Source organism: Macaca thibetana, chromosome 10, assembly GCF_024542745.1.
Source record: "Macaca thibetana thibetana isolate TM-01 chromosome 10, ASM2454274v1, whole genome shotgun sequence".
In the NCBI taxonomy this organism is placed as follows: domain Eukaryota; kingdom Metazoa; phylum Chordata; class Mammalia; order Primates; family Cercopithecidae; genus Macaca; species Macaca thibetana.
Window position 1 is genome coordinate 47,795,288 of NC_065587.1, and position 14,938 is coordinate 47,810,225.

General features: G+C 48.9%; 1 protein-coding gene across 2 annotated transcripts in view; it reads left to right on the plus strand.

Moving 5' to 3' along the window:
* ZFP64 (ZFP64 zinc finger protein) overlaps positions 1–14,938 on the plus strand; it is a 109,969-nt gene that overhangs the window by 73,306 nt on the left and 21,725 nt on the right. Inside the window, exons 1-3 of one of the 2 annotated variants that reach the window (XM_050746527.1) lie at positions 5,086–5,216; positions 11,285–11,434; positions 12,967–13,029. In XM_050746527.1, coding sequence (XP_050602484.1) covers positions 11,392–11,434; positions 12,967–13,029 — 106 coding nt within the window. In that variant the 5' untranslated portion in view covers positions 5,086–5,216; positions 11,285–11,391. Of the gene's footprint in view, positions 1–5,085; positions 5,217–11,284; positions 11,435–12,966; positions 13,030–14,938 lie in introns of those variants that run through there. The other variant, XM_050746524.1, reaches the window with a different exon arrangement.

Here is a 14,938-nt window from a genome sequence, read left to right on the forward strand (position 1 = left end):
GAGAACCTCAATCTATGTGTTTAAACTTAACAACAGGTTTTTTTGTTTGTTTGTTTTAGGCGGAGTTTCGCTCTGTCGCCCAGGCTGGAGTGCAGTGGCACAGTCTTGGCTCCCTGCAACCTCCGCCTCCTGGGTTCAAGTGATTCTCCAGCCTCAGCCTCCCATGTAGCTGGGATTACAGGCACGTGCCACCACACCCAGCTAATTTTTGTTATTTTTAGTAGAGATGGGGTTTTGACATGTTGGCCAAGCTGGTCTCGAACTCGTGACCTCAGGTGATCCACCCGCCTTGGCCTCCCAAATGCTGGGATTACAGGCATAAGCCGCTGCACTCAGCCAGCAAACAGATTTTTCCAGCCTGTTTAAACATCTTTTAAAAAAAGAGCTTCCCTGGGTTTGAAATCCATTTGTTCCAGGTACAATATAGTGATGTGTCTTCTTCACTTTAATTTGCAGAAGCTCCTGGTTATGAGGGAAGATGAAAATTTACTAGCTGGATTTCAACAGAATAGTCAACCTGTGTAATTGGCAAATGGGACTGAAAGAGGAGAATCATGACTGATTATGCATAGCCAATGATACTTTGCTTTCATTTGCATCTGTAGACCCTGTAAGATTTTTTATTTTCAGATATTTAATTTTGAGCCTTGAAATAAAGCCATTAAAACCAAAACCAAACATGGTGGCCCAGCACAGTGGCTCATGCCTGTAATCCCAACACTTTGGGAGGCCAAGGCAGATGGATTGCTTGAGGCCAGGAGTTTGAGACCAGCCTGGCCAACATGGTGAAAGCCCATCTCTACTAAAAGTACAAGAAATTAGTCAGGCGTCATGGTGGACATCTGTAATCCCAGCTACTTGGGAAGCTAAGCAAGGAGAATTGCTTAAACCCGGGAAGTGGAGGTTACAGTGAGCTGAGATCGTGCCATTGCACTCCAGCCTGGGCAACAAGAGTGAAACTTCGGCTGGGCACGGTGGCTCACACCTGTAATCCCAGCACTTTGGGAGGCCCAGACGGGCGGATCACGAGGTCGGGAGATCGAGCCCATCCTGGCGAACACGGTGAAACCCCGTCTGTACTAAAAATACAAAAAAATTAGCCGGGCATGGTGGCAGGTGCCTGTAGTCCCAGCTACTCGGGAGGCTGAGGCAGGAGAATGGCGTGAACCCAGGAGGCGGAGCTTGCAGTGAGCAGAGATCGTGCCATGGCACTCCAGCCTGGGCGACAGAGCTAGACTCCATCTCAAAAAAAAAAAAAGAGTGAAACTTCGTCTCAAAAAAACAAAACAAAACAAAAAAAAAACACAAAACCTTAATTTAGGACTAGAACTCTGATTGGATGTTTTGCAAAAGAGTAAAAACAATTTTTTTTTCAAAAATAAGACTATCAGTTGTCGTTATATTTGTGGAACACATTTACAATTTTCAGTTTGCTTTTGGTTGTAAGTATACCGACATGGAAAATGCAAGTCAAGACTATACTGAGACCCCATTTTATGTCAATATAGTTGGCAAAAATCAAGACATTTTATAATCCTGAGTGTGAGAAAGAATGGGCTTCACATTTTGGGTATTTTGTTTGTTTTCAAGACAGGTTCTTACTCTGTTGCCCAGGCTGGAGTGCAGTGGCACAAACATAGCCCACTGCCTCAGCCTCCAAGGCTCAGCGTCCTCCTGCCTCAGTTTCCAGAGTAGCTGGGACCACAGATGTGTGTCACCCATCCAGCTGATTTTTGTATATTTTTTATAGAGACAGAGTTTTGCCATGTCACCCAGCTGGTCTCAAACTCCTGAGCTCAAGTGATCCACCAACCTCAACTTTCCAAAGTTCTAGAACTACAGGCATGAGCCATTGAGCCTGACCTATGTTATTTCTTATACCTTGCTGGGGAAGTATAAGTTAATACAATCATTTTGGCATTATCTCTTATACTACCCCAAGGTATATATTCACTCATGAGAAACTCTGACACTTTTTAGAAAGATCAAAGCAGCACTGTTCACAATGGCAAAGACCTGGCAAAGGCCCATGTGCCCATCAACAGGAGAGTAGGTGAAGAAACTGGCATTTTCACACAGTGGAATATTTACAGAGCAGTCAAAATCAATTAAACAATGACAGCAATTTGGATGATCTTAGCAAAATAATATTAAGTGAAAAAAAGTTATTCTTGGAAGATTATATACCCTTTTATATTCTTTAAATATTAAAATTGTATTTTTTTAAGGAATAAATGTAGGTACAATAAAACGTGCTAAAGAGAAAAAGCAAATGAATGAGATCTGTAGGAGTCAGGCTGATGGTTATTCAGTTGTAGGGCAGAGGAGGAGAGGGGACATCAGGAGGCCATATAAAGAGAGATGTAGGTTGTGGTTAAGGTCCTACTTCGGGGCAGTAGGTTCCCTGGTACTTATTATGTCATAATAAACAGGGTGCAAGCAAGCAGCCTAAAAAATGTAGGCAGGTGTACAAGTGTAGGCTAACAATAGGGCAGTAATAATGCCTCATGTACCAATGATTGATTGTGTACACCTGAGGTGAAATAACAACAAAGCAATACAAACACATGTACACACCTCAAGCAGTATAAGGGGGTATCAGATGTCTCCCATATCCCTCATACACCCCTCTTCAACTTCCCCAGAGGCAACCACTGTTTATCTAGTCTCCTCAAAAGGAGACATGATAAACATGAGTGTGTGTGTGTGTGCATATACATTATATATATATATTTTTTTTCTTTTTTCTTTTTTTTGAGATGGAGTCTCACTCTGTTACCCAGGCTGGAATGCAGTGGTGCGATCTCGGCTCCACCTCCGGGTTCAAGTGATTCTCCTGCCTTAGCTTCCCCAGGAGCTGGGATTACAGGCGTCCACCCCCACGCCCAGCTAATTTTTTGTATTTTTAGTAGAGACAAGGTTTAATCATGTTGACCAGGCTGGTCTAGAACTCCTGACCTCATGTGATCCGCCCATCTCAGCCTCCCAAAGTGCTGGAATTACAGGCATGAGCCACCACACCCGGCCACGTGTATATATTTTCAAATGTCTTTACAGATACGTGTAACTACACATACATCCCAAAGAAGACTTGAAGAGTTGTTTTTTTAAAAAAGTTTAAGTCTCGGAAATGGAACCTGACATGACTTCACCCGGCATTACACAAATATCCCTAAGTCGATTCACAACCTGAAAATCAAAGGGAAGTTTGAGGAAAACAGGTCAGCGTTTAAGAAATGGAAACAATTAAGCAAAAAATGCTGTTCTCGCAGGCCCTGCCCCGGGGTTCGCCAACGTTCACCTCATAGAAGGCTCATTACAGATGCTGCTAACCCCCCAGGACCGGGACCCCGTAAAACTCATACGCTGTGCTGTTAAAAATACCGATTCTCAGGCCCCGCCCCAAAAACTCGGAGCAGAGCCTGGCTGGGTCTTTTTGAAACAAGGGCCCCCACGTGATTCTCAGGTTCGGGCAAGCTTGGGGCACAACCCTGTCTTAAGTAACTCCCCAATTTGAAGAAAGTAAACACCTGGCGTACGTAGGTGGCTTTCTTACTCCCCGTTGGATATCATTTACGCGGCGCAAGGAGGGGTCTCCCTCGGGTCTCATCGAAGTCCCAGCCAGTCTGAGCACGAACGCTAATTAGCTCAACCCCCCGAGGACCACGCCTCCGTCACCTGCCGGGTGGGGCCAGCGTCGGGTTGGCCCCAAAAGCCCTCCTGTGTGGTCCAAGACCCAGTGCGCCCGAGTCACGGGGCGGGAGCGGGCGCGTGCTGTATAAAAACACACATTCCTGGCCTCGGCCACCTGAATCCAGAACTTTCGGAATCTGCATTTTTAACCCCGTCCTCCAGGAACATGTTCTCCCTGCAGTTGGAGGGACACACCAGAGTGTCTCCAACTCTTTTAAAATTTAAATTTGAGTATGCAGCCAGGGTTGAGAGCCAGGAGTGGAGGTCGTGCTTCTCAGCTTGGATGCACATCAGAATAACCTGTGTGTGTGATGAGGGTGGTGAGGGAGGGAGACGGCTTTTAAAAAATATATATCCCAATGCCCAGGTCCCAGCCCAGACCAATTAAGTCCGAATCTAAAAGCGCAGCCTGTGCAGCGCTGCAGCCACAGCCTCACCTGGGAGCTCGTTAGAAATACAGGAGCTCAGGCCCCACCCCAGACTCACTGAGTCAGAATCTGCATTTTAACGAGATCCCCAGTGACTCGTGCGCACATTAAAGTTGGAGGAGAGCTGCGCTTCTGAAATTTTAATGGGCCAACGAATCACCTGGGGATCTCGTTAAAATGCAGACACGGTTTCTCAAACTTTAATGTGCATGCGAATCACCTGGGGATCTTGTTAAAATGCAGATTCTGATTCAGCGGGTCTGGGGTAGAGCCCGAGAGTCTGCATTTCTAACGAGCTCCCAGGTGGCGCGGGCTGCCAGGGCGCGAACCACAAGTTCACCGGACTCCTGGGGTCTTGGCTCCAGGCCAATCAGCCGTCAGGACTCTTGATAAATCGCCCTGCTCGGCTGATGAGCAGAATTGCCGGGACATGCGCGTTCCAGCCGAAGGGGGGTAATTTCCGAACTCCGGGAATTCGTTGTGTGAAGTAGGCCACTCCTAGGGACGCGCGGGGAGCCCCGTCCTCGCGCCATGTCGCGGCGCAAGCAGGCCAAGCCCCAGCACCTCAACTCCGAGGAGCCTTGCCCTGCGCGCCGGGAATGTGCGGAGGTGGCCCCGCAGGTGGCGGGGGAGCCGGGTGAGTAGCGCTGCTGGAGCCCCGCCCAGGGGCTGGTGCCCAGAGGTTCTCCGGACCCGCGCGGGTACGAGGACCGGGCAGGGGGCCTGAAAGGGCGGGCGGAAGCGTCCGGCGCAGAGTCCAGGGACTCGGACCCGGGCGTCCCCGAGCCCCGCCTTTGTAAATTACATCCTCCTGGAGTCAACCGGTCCCCTTCCCCGCCTGAATTCCTCTAGCCACTCCTCTCAAGAGCTAGTCAACGAGTTTGCCTCCCAAGCACGCTGGAAGGATGCTCAGAGGACCCCTCAGAGGCTGTTTTCGGGGTCCCCGGCCCCCTTGGCACTAGGCTTCGGCTGCGCGCCTGGAAGGTGGCTCGTTGCCCTGGGGTTACGGTTCAAATGCGTTGTCCAGGGAAGGCCTCACCGAGAAGTGGACGTTCGAGCGAAGACCAGAAGGATGGGAGGGAGCGAGCCGTGCAGGTACCCGGGGGAAGAGCATTCCAGGCCGAGGGAACGCAAGCGTAGGGGCCCAGGGCGTCAGCGCTGCTGTAGCCGGAGAGGTCACTGGAGGCCGGAGAGGTGATGGGGGCAGGCGGTGGGGGGTGGGGGGCGGCCATGAGCCCCGGTAAGAGCGCTGCATTTCATCCGAGAGAAGTGGGAGCCCTGGTGGGGATAGAGCAGTGATACTGTCTCACTTAACAGGCGGCCCCCACACCCCCTCCTCGGCTGCCACGTGGACACAGGATGTAGCAAGGAGATCCTCGGCTACCCTAAGCCCCCTGGGCAGCATTTTTCGTCCGGGGATCCTCCGCTTCAGAAGAGCCTACGGGAGGGGACCTTTTCTCGCTCGCCGAATTCCTCCCGCACATTAGGGACCCCCTCGCCCCTGCCCGTTCCCCGCCTCCATTGGAATCTCGGGGGTGGGGCCGGGGAATCTGCATTTCTAAGGCGCTTCCCTTTTTGCTTATTTTGAGCTTAGATTAAGAGATTGCAGGTTCCTACTTTCTCCTCGGCTCCCAGCTCCCCGTGGTTAGCCGATACCTTTCCCTTAAGAGGGTGAGGAAAGGAGTCGTAACTGGACTTCCTCTTCTCCCCCGCTCTTTCCTGGCGCGGAAAGGAGGATGTCGGGTCCCCTCTCCGGGGAGGCTCACCCCTCCAGAGACGCAGGCTTTCCAACTTCCGCATCAACTTCCACTACAGTCGGTCTGGTGGGCTTTGACCACACCTTCCCGAGGAGGAGGTGGAGGGGAGTAGTTTAATGAAGGCTCTACTAAACTAATAACTTGTATGTTAAAAGAAAGTTTGTCCGGGTGGAGCTACCATAACCAGCATAGTATAACCACCCTTGTGCCCAAGGCCTGGGACGGAGATAGGCAGGTGGGACTTACAGCATCCGCCCCCTTGGGGGGAGGGGCGGGGCTCTTGCTGATCTCTGCGCCTAGGGGAAGCTGGGGAGGTACTGGGGATGCTGAGTGTTTGTGGGAGGTGTTTATAGAAGAGAGTTGCTGAATAACCCCAGGCTGGGGTTGAAAGCCAGTTCACTGAGCTACTTTGGATTCCTGCAGCCGGCGCTGCGAGGCGCCTTCTGGAGCCGCACCCAGTGTTTCGGGCATGGGGAGGGTGTTGTGCGTCCTGGAGTAGAGGTGCCTTCTGTGGGAGCAGGACGCAGACTCTGCCGGCCCAGTAGTGTGTCTCAACCCCAGCCACCACTTCGGAGAAAAAGCCGTCTTCCAGCTGACTTTTTATCCTAGCATCTTTGGTCTGTGACACTGGCAAGGGGGTACATTTTTTACTAAGGTTGGGCCACTCATAATTTGCAAGTGTCTTTGCAACTCAAGTAGCTTTTGGAGGAAAATAAAATGGAAAGTAACCAGTAGACTTCCTGTCCCACCAGTAAAATGACGGAGGGGCCAGAGGAACCTTTACTGAGGGAACATCATCCGTTTCCCCAGGGGTTAAAACCCTCGCGGTGCTCACCTGGTTTCTAATTGTCAAATGTGGCCTACCCCCACTTCCAGAGGCCGAGGGCCTCCCCCTGCTGCACCTTTCCCAGGAGAGTGGGCTTCGGCCCTTCCTTGGTTTCCTGGATGTCTAAATGTAAAAATCTGAGGCTCCTCACACCTCATCAGAGGCTCTATCTGGGTCATCCTTTAACCCACCTCTTATTTTCTAGTTTCCATTGAAAACACGCGTTTTTCTCCCTCTGAGAATCTGGTAGAATCTTATGTGTGTATTATCAGTGAATAACACTAATAGCATTTATACAGTATTGACTAACACTAGGTTCTCTTATATAAAGAACTTCATCTAAGCTAATGAGATGGCCATAATTCCCATTTCACAGACGTGGAAACTGAGGAACAGGGAAGTTGAGTATCTTATCCAGGGGGACACAGCTGATAAATGGTAAAACTTGAAACTTACTGGTTTCCCAGTCTATTCCCCAAACCACGGTGTTATACAGTACCTCACTTAGATTTGTTTCCAGTGTTGCTTGACTTCTGTGGAATTAGAGTTTCATGGTTTTCTCTTCTCCTATGTGAGTTGCTAAGCAATGAGGTTTTGTGTCTTCCCCTGAGGGCCATAGGATGGGTTGCAGATCTGGCAAGTGTGGGTTCCAATGAGCTGAAAACTTGCAGTCCTGCAGCCTTTAGCATCTGAGCCAGTTTCTTGCTCACAGAGTAAGTCTCAAAAGTATGGTTCCGGCCGGGCGCGGTGGCTCAAGCCTGTAATCCAGCACTTTGGGAGGCCGAGACGGGTGGATCACGAGGTCAGGAGATCGAGACCATCCTGGCTGACACAGTGAAACCCCGTCTCTACTAAAAAAAAAAAAAACAAAAACTTAGCCGGACGAGGTGGTGGGCGCCTGTAGTCCCAGCTACTCGGGAGGCTGAGGCAGGAGAATGGCGTAAACCCGGGAGGCGGAGCTTGCAGTGAGCCGAGATCCGGCCACTGCACTCCAGCCTGGGCGACAGAGCGAGACTCCGTCTCAAAAAAAAAAAAAAAAAAGTATGGTTCCCAGACCAGCATCGGCATCAATTGGGAACTTGTTAGAAGCGAAAAATCACTGGCTCCACCCCATACCTACTTAATCAGGAACTCCGGAGGGGGAGCCTATGCCACCTGTGTTGTAAGCAGCCTTCTAGGCAATTCTGATACACGCTCATGTCTGAGAACCACTGGCTGTGAGCTGTGCTTCTCAAATCGTAATGTGTTGTGCTCCAGAGTCACCTGGGGATCTGGCTAAAGTGTGGATTGGTTCTGTAGGCCTGAGACTCTGCTGCTTTTTTTTTTTTTTTTTTTTTTTGAGATGGAGTCTCACTCACCAGGCTGGAGTGCAACGGCACGATCTGGGCTCACTGTAACCTCTGCCTCCCAGGTTCAAGCGATTCTTCTACCTCAGTCTCCTGAGTAGCTGGGATTACAGGCACACGCCACCACACCTGGCTAATTTTTTTTTTTTTTTTTTTAGTAGAGACGGGTTTCACTGTGTTAGCCAGGATAGTTTTGATCTCCTTACCTCGTGATCTGCCCGCCTTGGCCTCCCAAAGTGCTAGAGGATTACAGGTGTGAGCCACTGCACCCGGCCGAGACTCTGCATTTTTAACAAGCTCTCAGGTGATGCTGGTGCTCTAGGAACCGCCCTTTGAGTAGCAAGGACTTGCAAGTAATACAGCAGAATCCTCTGGCAAGTGCTTCAAAAATGCAAGTCCCTGAGGCCAGGTGTGGTGGCTCATGTCTAATCCCAGCACTTTCGGTGGTTAAGGTGGGCGGATTGCTTGAGCTCTAGCAATCTAGCTCTAGATTGTTTGAGACTAGCATGGACAACGTGGCAAAACCCTGTCTCTACAAAAAAAATAACAAAAACTAGCCAGGTGTGGTGGTGCATGGCTGTGGTCCCAGCTACTCGGGAGGCTGAGGTAGGAGGATGGCTTGAGCCTGGAAGGTGGAGGTTGCAGTGAGCCATGTTGGTGCCACTGTACTCCAGCCTGGGTGACAGCAAGACCGTGTCTCAAAAAAAAATCGCAAGTCCTTGGAATCACAAATCCCTACTTGATCCACACTACCACCCTCTGCCTGCCCTAAGTTTTCAGTGACTATAGGGTAAGGCCTGGGAAACTACATTGAACCCATGATCTAGTTGATAGTGACAGTATCAGAATTACACTTGGAAGAAACATTGGGAGTAGGACTAATGCAGACTTTCTCAACCCCAGCCCTATTGACCTTTGGGACTGCATCATTTCCTTGTGGGGGCTGTCCTGCACACTATAGGATGTCTAGCAGCATCCCTGGCCTTCACCCACTAGATGCCATTCTCACGCATGCATGCAAACAGAAACATTGACAATTGAAAATGTTCCCAGGCATTGCTGAGTGTCCTTTGGTGGTAGAATGGTCCCCAGTTGAGAGCCACTGGACTAGATCACTTGTTAAGGGGCTTCGAGCACAACTGCTAGGATGTGAAATCTGTAGTCCTCACTTGTGACATCTGAAGCCACATAATTGCATTTACTCAGACTGAGCACTGTACTGAGAACTTATATTTTTTCATCTTGTTTAACTCTGCAGCTCTGAGGCATGTATGTTGTCTCCTTTTGCAAATGAGTAAACTGAAGCTCAGGTTAAGTAGCTCTCCAGTAGCACAGCACATGGCTGAGCAAACCCTCTGCCTAAGACCGAAGCCCTCACCACTGTGCCGTACAGCTTCTCATGCTAAGATTCCTTTACCCCCACAAATCCTCCAATAAAAGTGAAATCCGCCTCTTATAATAACCTTGGAACAGAGAAAGTCCCAGATCTTGGCCTATAATTCATAAGCTAGTCAATCTTTTAAGACTTTAGATGGCTGCACACAGTGGCTCATGACTATAGTCCCAGTACTTTGGGAGGCTGAGGTGGGGGATCACTTGAGGTCAGGAGTTCGAGACCAACTTGGCCAACATGGTGAAACCCTGTCTCTACTAAAAATACAAAAATTAGGCAGGCGTGGTAGTGCACGCCTGTAATCCCAGCTACCTGGGAGTCTGACACAGGAGAATTGCTTGAACCCAGGAAGCAGAGGTTGCAGTGAGCTGAGATCGTGACACTGCATTCCAGTCTGGGTCACGGAGTGAGGCTCCGTTTCAAAAACAAAACTTCAGACCTTGAGAGGACCTTTTTTCCTTTTAGATTTAAGTCTATTTTGAGATATTTCAGAATCTTCTAGGAGTATTTAATCTTTGCTATAGGAATTTTAAAACCTACATATTAGATTGAAACATGAAATTATTTGACCGTCTTGGCTAACAAAAATGGCGATTTCACATAGTTCAACCTTCCTAAAAATAGAATAATATAGTGAATTCTCACCTACTGATCCACTTCAACCATTAATTACATGTGGCCAATCTCATTTCTCCTTACGCCAGCTCTCCTCCTGCCCTGGATTATTTTTGACGAAAAACTTACACATCATACAACTTGTAAATGTTTCAACATTCATCCTTAGACTATGGGGAATGCTTTTTAAGCTCTAATTCCATTTTCACACCAAAGTATAAAGCACTTGTAGCAAAACTCCAGCAAGTGAGCACACGTCTTACTATCTCAAACAGCTTTTCCAGTGTACTCTAATCAGGAGTCACAGTGTTTTCAACCATCTCAAGTCTCTTAGTCTTTGGTTTTTCTCCTCTTCCATCTTCTTTCAAGTTATTTGTTGAAACAACTGTTTTATCCTGGAGATCAGTGATGTGTGGCCTGTGACCTTTTGCTGAACTGAGGCAAAACAAATCAGAAATCCAGAGTAAGCATCTTAAAAACAAAACTTTGATATTGCCGTGTCATCCAGCTTTTTGCTGTAGGTAACGATGTTTGGGCTGTTTCGTCTTATTCCACTCTCTCCTAATTTGTGTTTATTATAGTTTACAGAAATATCAGCCTGGGATGGATTAGAAATTGTTTGGAAAAAAACTAGTCTTCACACCATTTAAGAAGTACTCATATATTACTTTTTTTAGTTTGGATTTTGCCAGTTTCCCTGTTACGTGACAGTGTCCTGTCCCCTGTACTTCTTGGAAACTGTGGTAAGGGGAAGAGGACTTTTGCAAGACAGAGCATACGTGGCTTTTTTTTTTTCCCCCTTTTCCTTAAGACAGAGTCTTGCTCTGTTGCCCAGGATGAAGTGCAGTGGCACGATCTGGGCTCACTGCAACCTCTGCCTCCCAGGTTCCAGTGATTCTCCTGCCTCAGCCTCTCGAGTAGCTAGGACTACAGGCACACACCACCACGCCTGGCTAATTTCTGTATTTTCAGTAGAGACAGGGTTTCACCATATTGGCTAGGGTGGTCTTGAACTCCTGAGCTCGTGATCCACCCACCTCGGCCCCCCAAAGTGCTGGGATTACAGGCATGAGCCACCGTGCCTGGGCACATGGCTTTCATTTTTGTTTTTAATTATTTCTGGAAAGGTGAAGGAAGGTGAAATAAACTTAAACCTATTGTATTCTAAGACTTAGCATGGTGGTTATAACTGAAAAACTAAGCAAAACCTTATGCCTCAATTTCAGCTTCAGAGCTTGATAACGATGTTCCAAAAGCAGCCTGCCTCTCCACTGAAAGCAGTGACACTCAGAAGACCCCTGTCATCACTCTTCCCTCAGAGGCAAGGGAGCAAATGGCCACCCTTGGAGAGAGGACATTCAACTGTTGCTACCCAGGTAAGAATAAAACCCAGCATTCTGAGCCAAGTGCTGATATGCAAGCCCTGCGTGAATCCCCGAGCTGCCTGCTCGTGTTACTCTTGCATGCTGATAACATGCGAGGATCTACATCAGCACACACAGCCTTCCCTGTGGGGCCTAAGAGTCCTGTAGCATCCAGAGCTCAGCGTGGGACTCGCCAGAACATTGGATTCGTAGGAGCTTCCATCCTGAGGTTATACATATACAGACACTTTTTTTTTTTTTTTTTTTTGAGACGGAGTCTCGCTCTCTTGCCCGGGCTGGAGTGCAGTGGCGAGATCTCAGCTCACTGCAAGCTCCTCCTCCCGGGTTCATGCCATTCTCCTGCCTCAGCCTCCCGAGCAGCTGGGACTACAGGCGCCCGCCACCACGCCCGGCTAGTTTTTCGTATTTTTTAGTAGAGATGGGGTTTCACCGTGTTAGCCAGGATGGTCTCGATCTCCTGACCTCGTGATCCGCCCGTCTCGGCCTCCCAAAGTGCTGGGATTACAGGCTTGGGCCACCGCGCCAGGCAACTGTTTTTTTTTTTTTTTTTTTTTTTTTTTTTTTTGTGGAGACAGTTTCACTCTCGCTGCCCAGGCTGGAGTGCAATGGCGCGATCTCCGCTCACCGTAACCTCCACCTCTTGGGTTCTGTCAATTCTCCTGCCTCAGACTCTCAAGACAAGGTCTTGCTCTGTTAAGGCTGGAGTATAGTGGTGTGATCATAATTCACTGCGGCCTCCAACTCACTGGATGCATGTGATCTTCCCTCATCGGCCCCCTGAGTAGTTGGGACTACAGGCATGCACCACCATGTCTGGCTAAGTTTTTTGTTTTAAAAGTTATGTGCCTCTGAAGCTGTATTCGAGAAATAAACCAGATTACGTTTAAGCCACTGAGAGTGGTTTCTGAAAGAACAAACCAATATCCTCCCTCAAACACACAAGTATAGGATTTGTACTATAGACTAAGGGTTGGCAAAGTGTTTTCTAAAGGACTAGGTGCTATTTTAGGGAGGACGGGCCTGGTGGCTCATGCCTGTAGTCCCAGCATCTTAGGAGGGGATAGGGGTCTCTCTATGTTACCCAGGCTGGTCTCAAACTCCTGGCCTCCAGTGATCCTCCCACCTTGGTCTCCCAAGCTTGGGGAATGGCAGGCATGAGCCACCACACTCAACTGAGGTTCTCTTTTAAGAATTGTATTTTTCAGGCCAGGCATGGTGGCTCACTCCTATAATCCCAGCACTTTGGAAGGCTGGGGCAGGCAGATCACCTGAGGTCAGGAGTTCGAGACCAGCCTGGCCAACATGGTGAAACCCCATCTCTACCAAAAATTCTAAAATGAGCCGGGCGTGGAGGCAGGTGCCTATAATCCCAGCTACTCGGGAGGCTGAAGCAGGAGAATTGCTTGAACCCAGGAGGCGGAGGTTGCAGTAAGCCGAGATTGTGCCACTGCACTCCGGCCTGAGCAACAGAGTACGGCTCCATGTCAAAAAAAAAAAAAAAAAATTGTATTTTTGTTTTGTAGGTTGCCACTTCAAAACTGTGCATGGCATGAAAGACTTGGACCGCCATCTCAGAATCCATACGGGTAGGTATCCACTCTGTTCAACAGCTCAGTAAGAAGATAGGAAGTGAATGTGAATTAAGCACTAGGGACACAGTAATGAACAGGACGGTCTCTGCCTCATCTGCCTCGTGAAACTCAGTCTAGTAGGGTGGGCTTGGGAGAAGGAACAAAGGGGTACGAGATGAAGATGAAGAGGTTGCCAGGATGAGCTACACAGAGGCCTGTGGCTATAGTAATCTTAGAAGAGGAATAAAGTAGCTTCTTAAAGGTGCTTTCTTTTAGGGCAGCGAGCGCTGAGAAGACAAATAAGATGTGCTGAAGCAAAGGAGTGCCATGATCTATACCAGGGGTCTACAAACTGCAGCCCATGGGCAACTCCAGCCTGTTGGCATGCTCCTTTGTTTACCTATTGTTTGTAGCTTTCTGGCCTTACAAGGGGGTAGTTGCTACAGGGACTGTAGGGTGCACAAAGCCTTAAATACTTTTTTTTTTTTTTTTTTTTTTTTTTTGAGACAGAGTCCCACTCTGTCACCCAGGCTGGAGTGCACTGGCACAGTCTCAGCTCACTGCAACCCCCGCCTCCCAGGTTCAAGTGATTCTCCTGCCTCAGCCTTTTGAAATAGCTGGGATTACAGGTGCCTGCCACCATGCCCGGCTAATTTTTCTATTTTTAGTAGAGACAGAGTTTCGCAATGTTGGCCAGGCTGGTCTCGAACTCCTGACCTCAGGTGATCCACCTGCCTCGGCCTCCTAAAGTGCTGGGCTTACAGGCATGAGCCACCAGGCCCGTCCTCCCTAAAATAGCACCTAGTCCTTTACAAAACACTTTGCCAACCCTTAGTCTATAGTACAAATCCTATACTTGTGTGTTTGAGGGAGGATATTGGTTTGTTCTTTCAGAAACCACTCTCAGTGGCTTAAATGTCATCTGGTTTATTTCTCGAATACAGCTTCAGAGGCACATAGTCCACAGCTGGTCCAGTGGCTCTGCCATCCTGGACACGTAGCTTAGCCTCTGGGTCTGAGGCAGGTGCTGTAGTTCTCTGCATCTCTTAGCCAGCGGGCAATGGAAGCAGACCAGGGGGCCCACGGCATGCCTCCCTCGGGCTGTAACTCAGAAGCAGCGGCCCTTGTGACCTAGGGGAACATGAGCGGGACTTAGTCATGGCCACACTGAGCGTCAAGGGGACATGAGGGATGGTTTTAGGAGGGGCAGCACATGCCCAGATGAGCCTCTGGAGCCCCTTCACTGAGAGGACAGAGATTTTTGGACAAAGATGGCGGTCTCTGTCCAGAAAGATGGGCATTGTAATGTTATAATAGAGGGTCACTTTTAATAGAGGCCCTATGTAATATTTAATAGAGGGCATTATAATAGAGGGCCACTTTTGCCTGGGGACGGTGCCTCATGACAAGCGTGTTAGCAAGGAAATGTTTGATCTTCACCTTGAAAGACAGACTACCAGGGTGACGATGTCAGTGAAAGCATGCAGGTTCCGGAACCCTTTGAGGAAAGATGAGGCAGCTCAATTTAAGGAATTTCAGAGTGGGTGACTCTATCCTGAAAATAACTTGAGCGCTTGTTCTCAACTGGGGCTAGGCTACTGCCATTCAATGGGTGGAGGCCAAAAATCTTAAAATTCACAAGATAACCTTCACAAGAATTAAAGGCCTGGAACGTTCACTGGGCTGGGGTCGACCCCAAGAGATGTACAGGGGCTGGATTAATGTTTTCTTGAGGTACTGCAGAGCATGCTGGGGGTCCAGGACATATAACGTAAGGCCTTGTTCTTGAGTGGGGGAAGCAGACGCGCCTCCCTAGTGTAAGCAAACTTAGGCTATTTCTCTGGGCCCAAGGTGACTGCTTTAGTTCTCTGAATGTAACTAATGGAAAGTAGGAGAAGAGGCATGGGGGCCTCACAGTATTCCT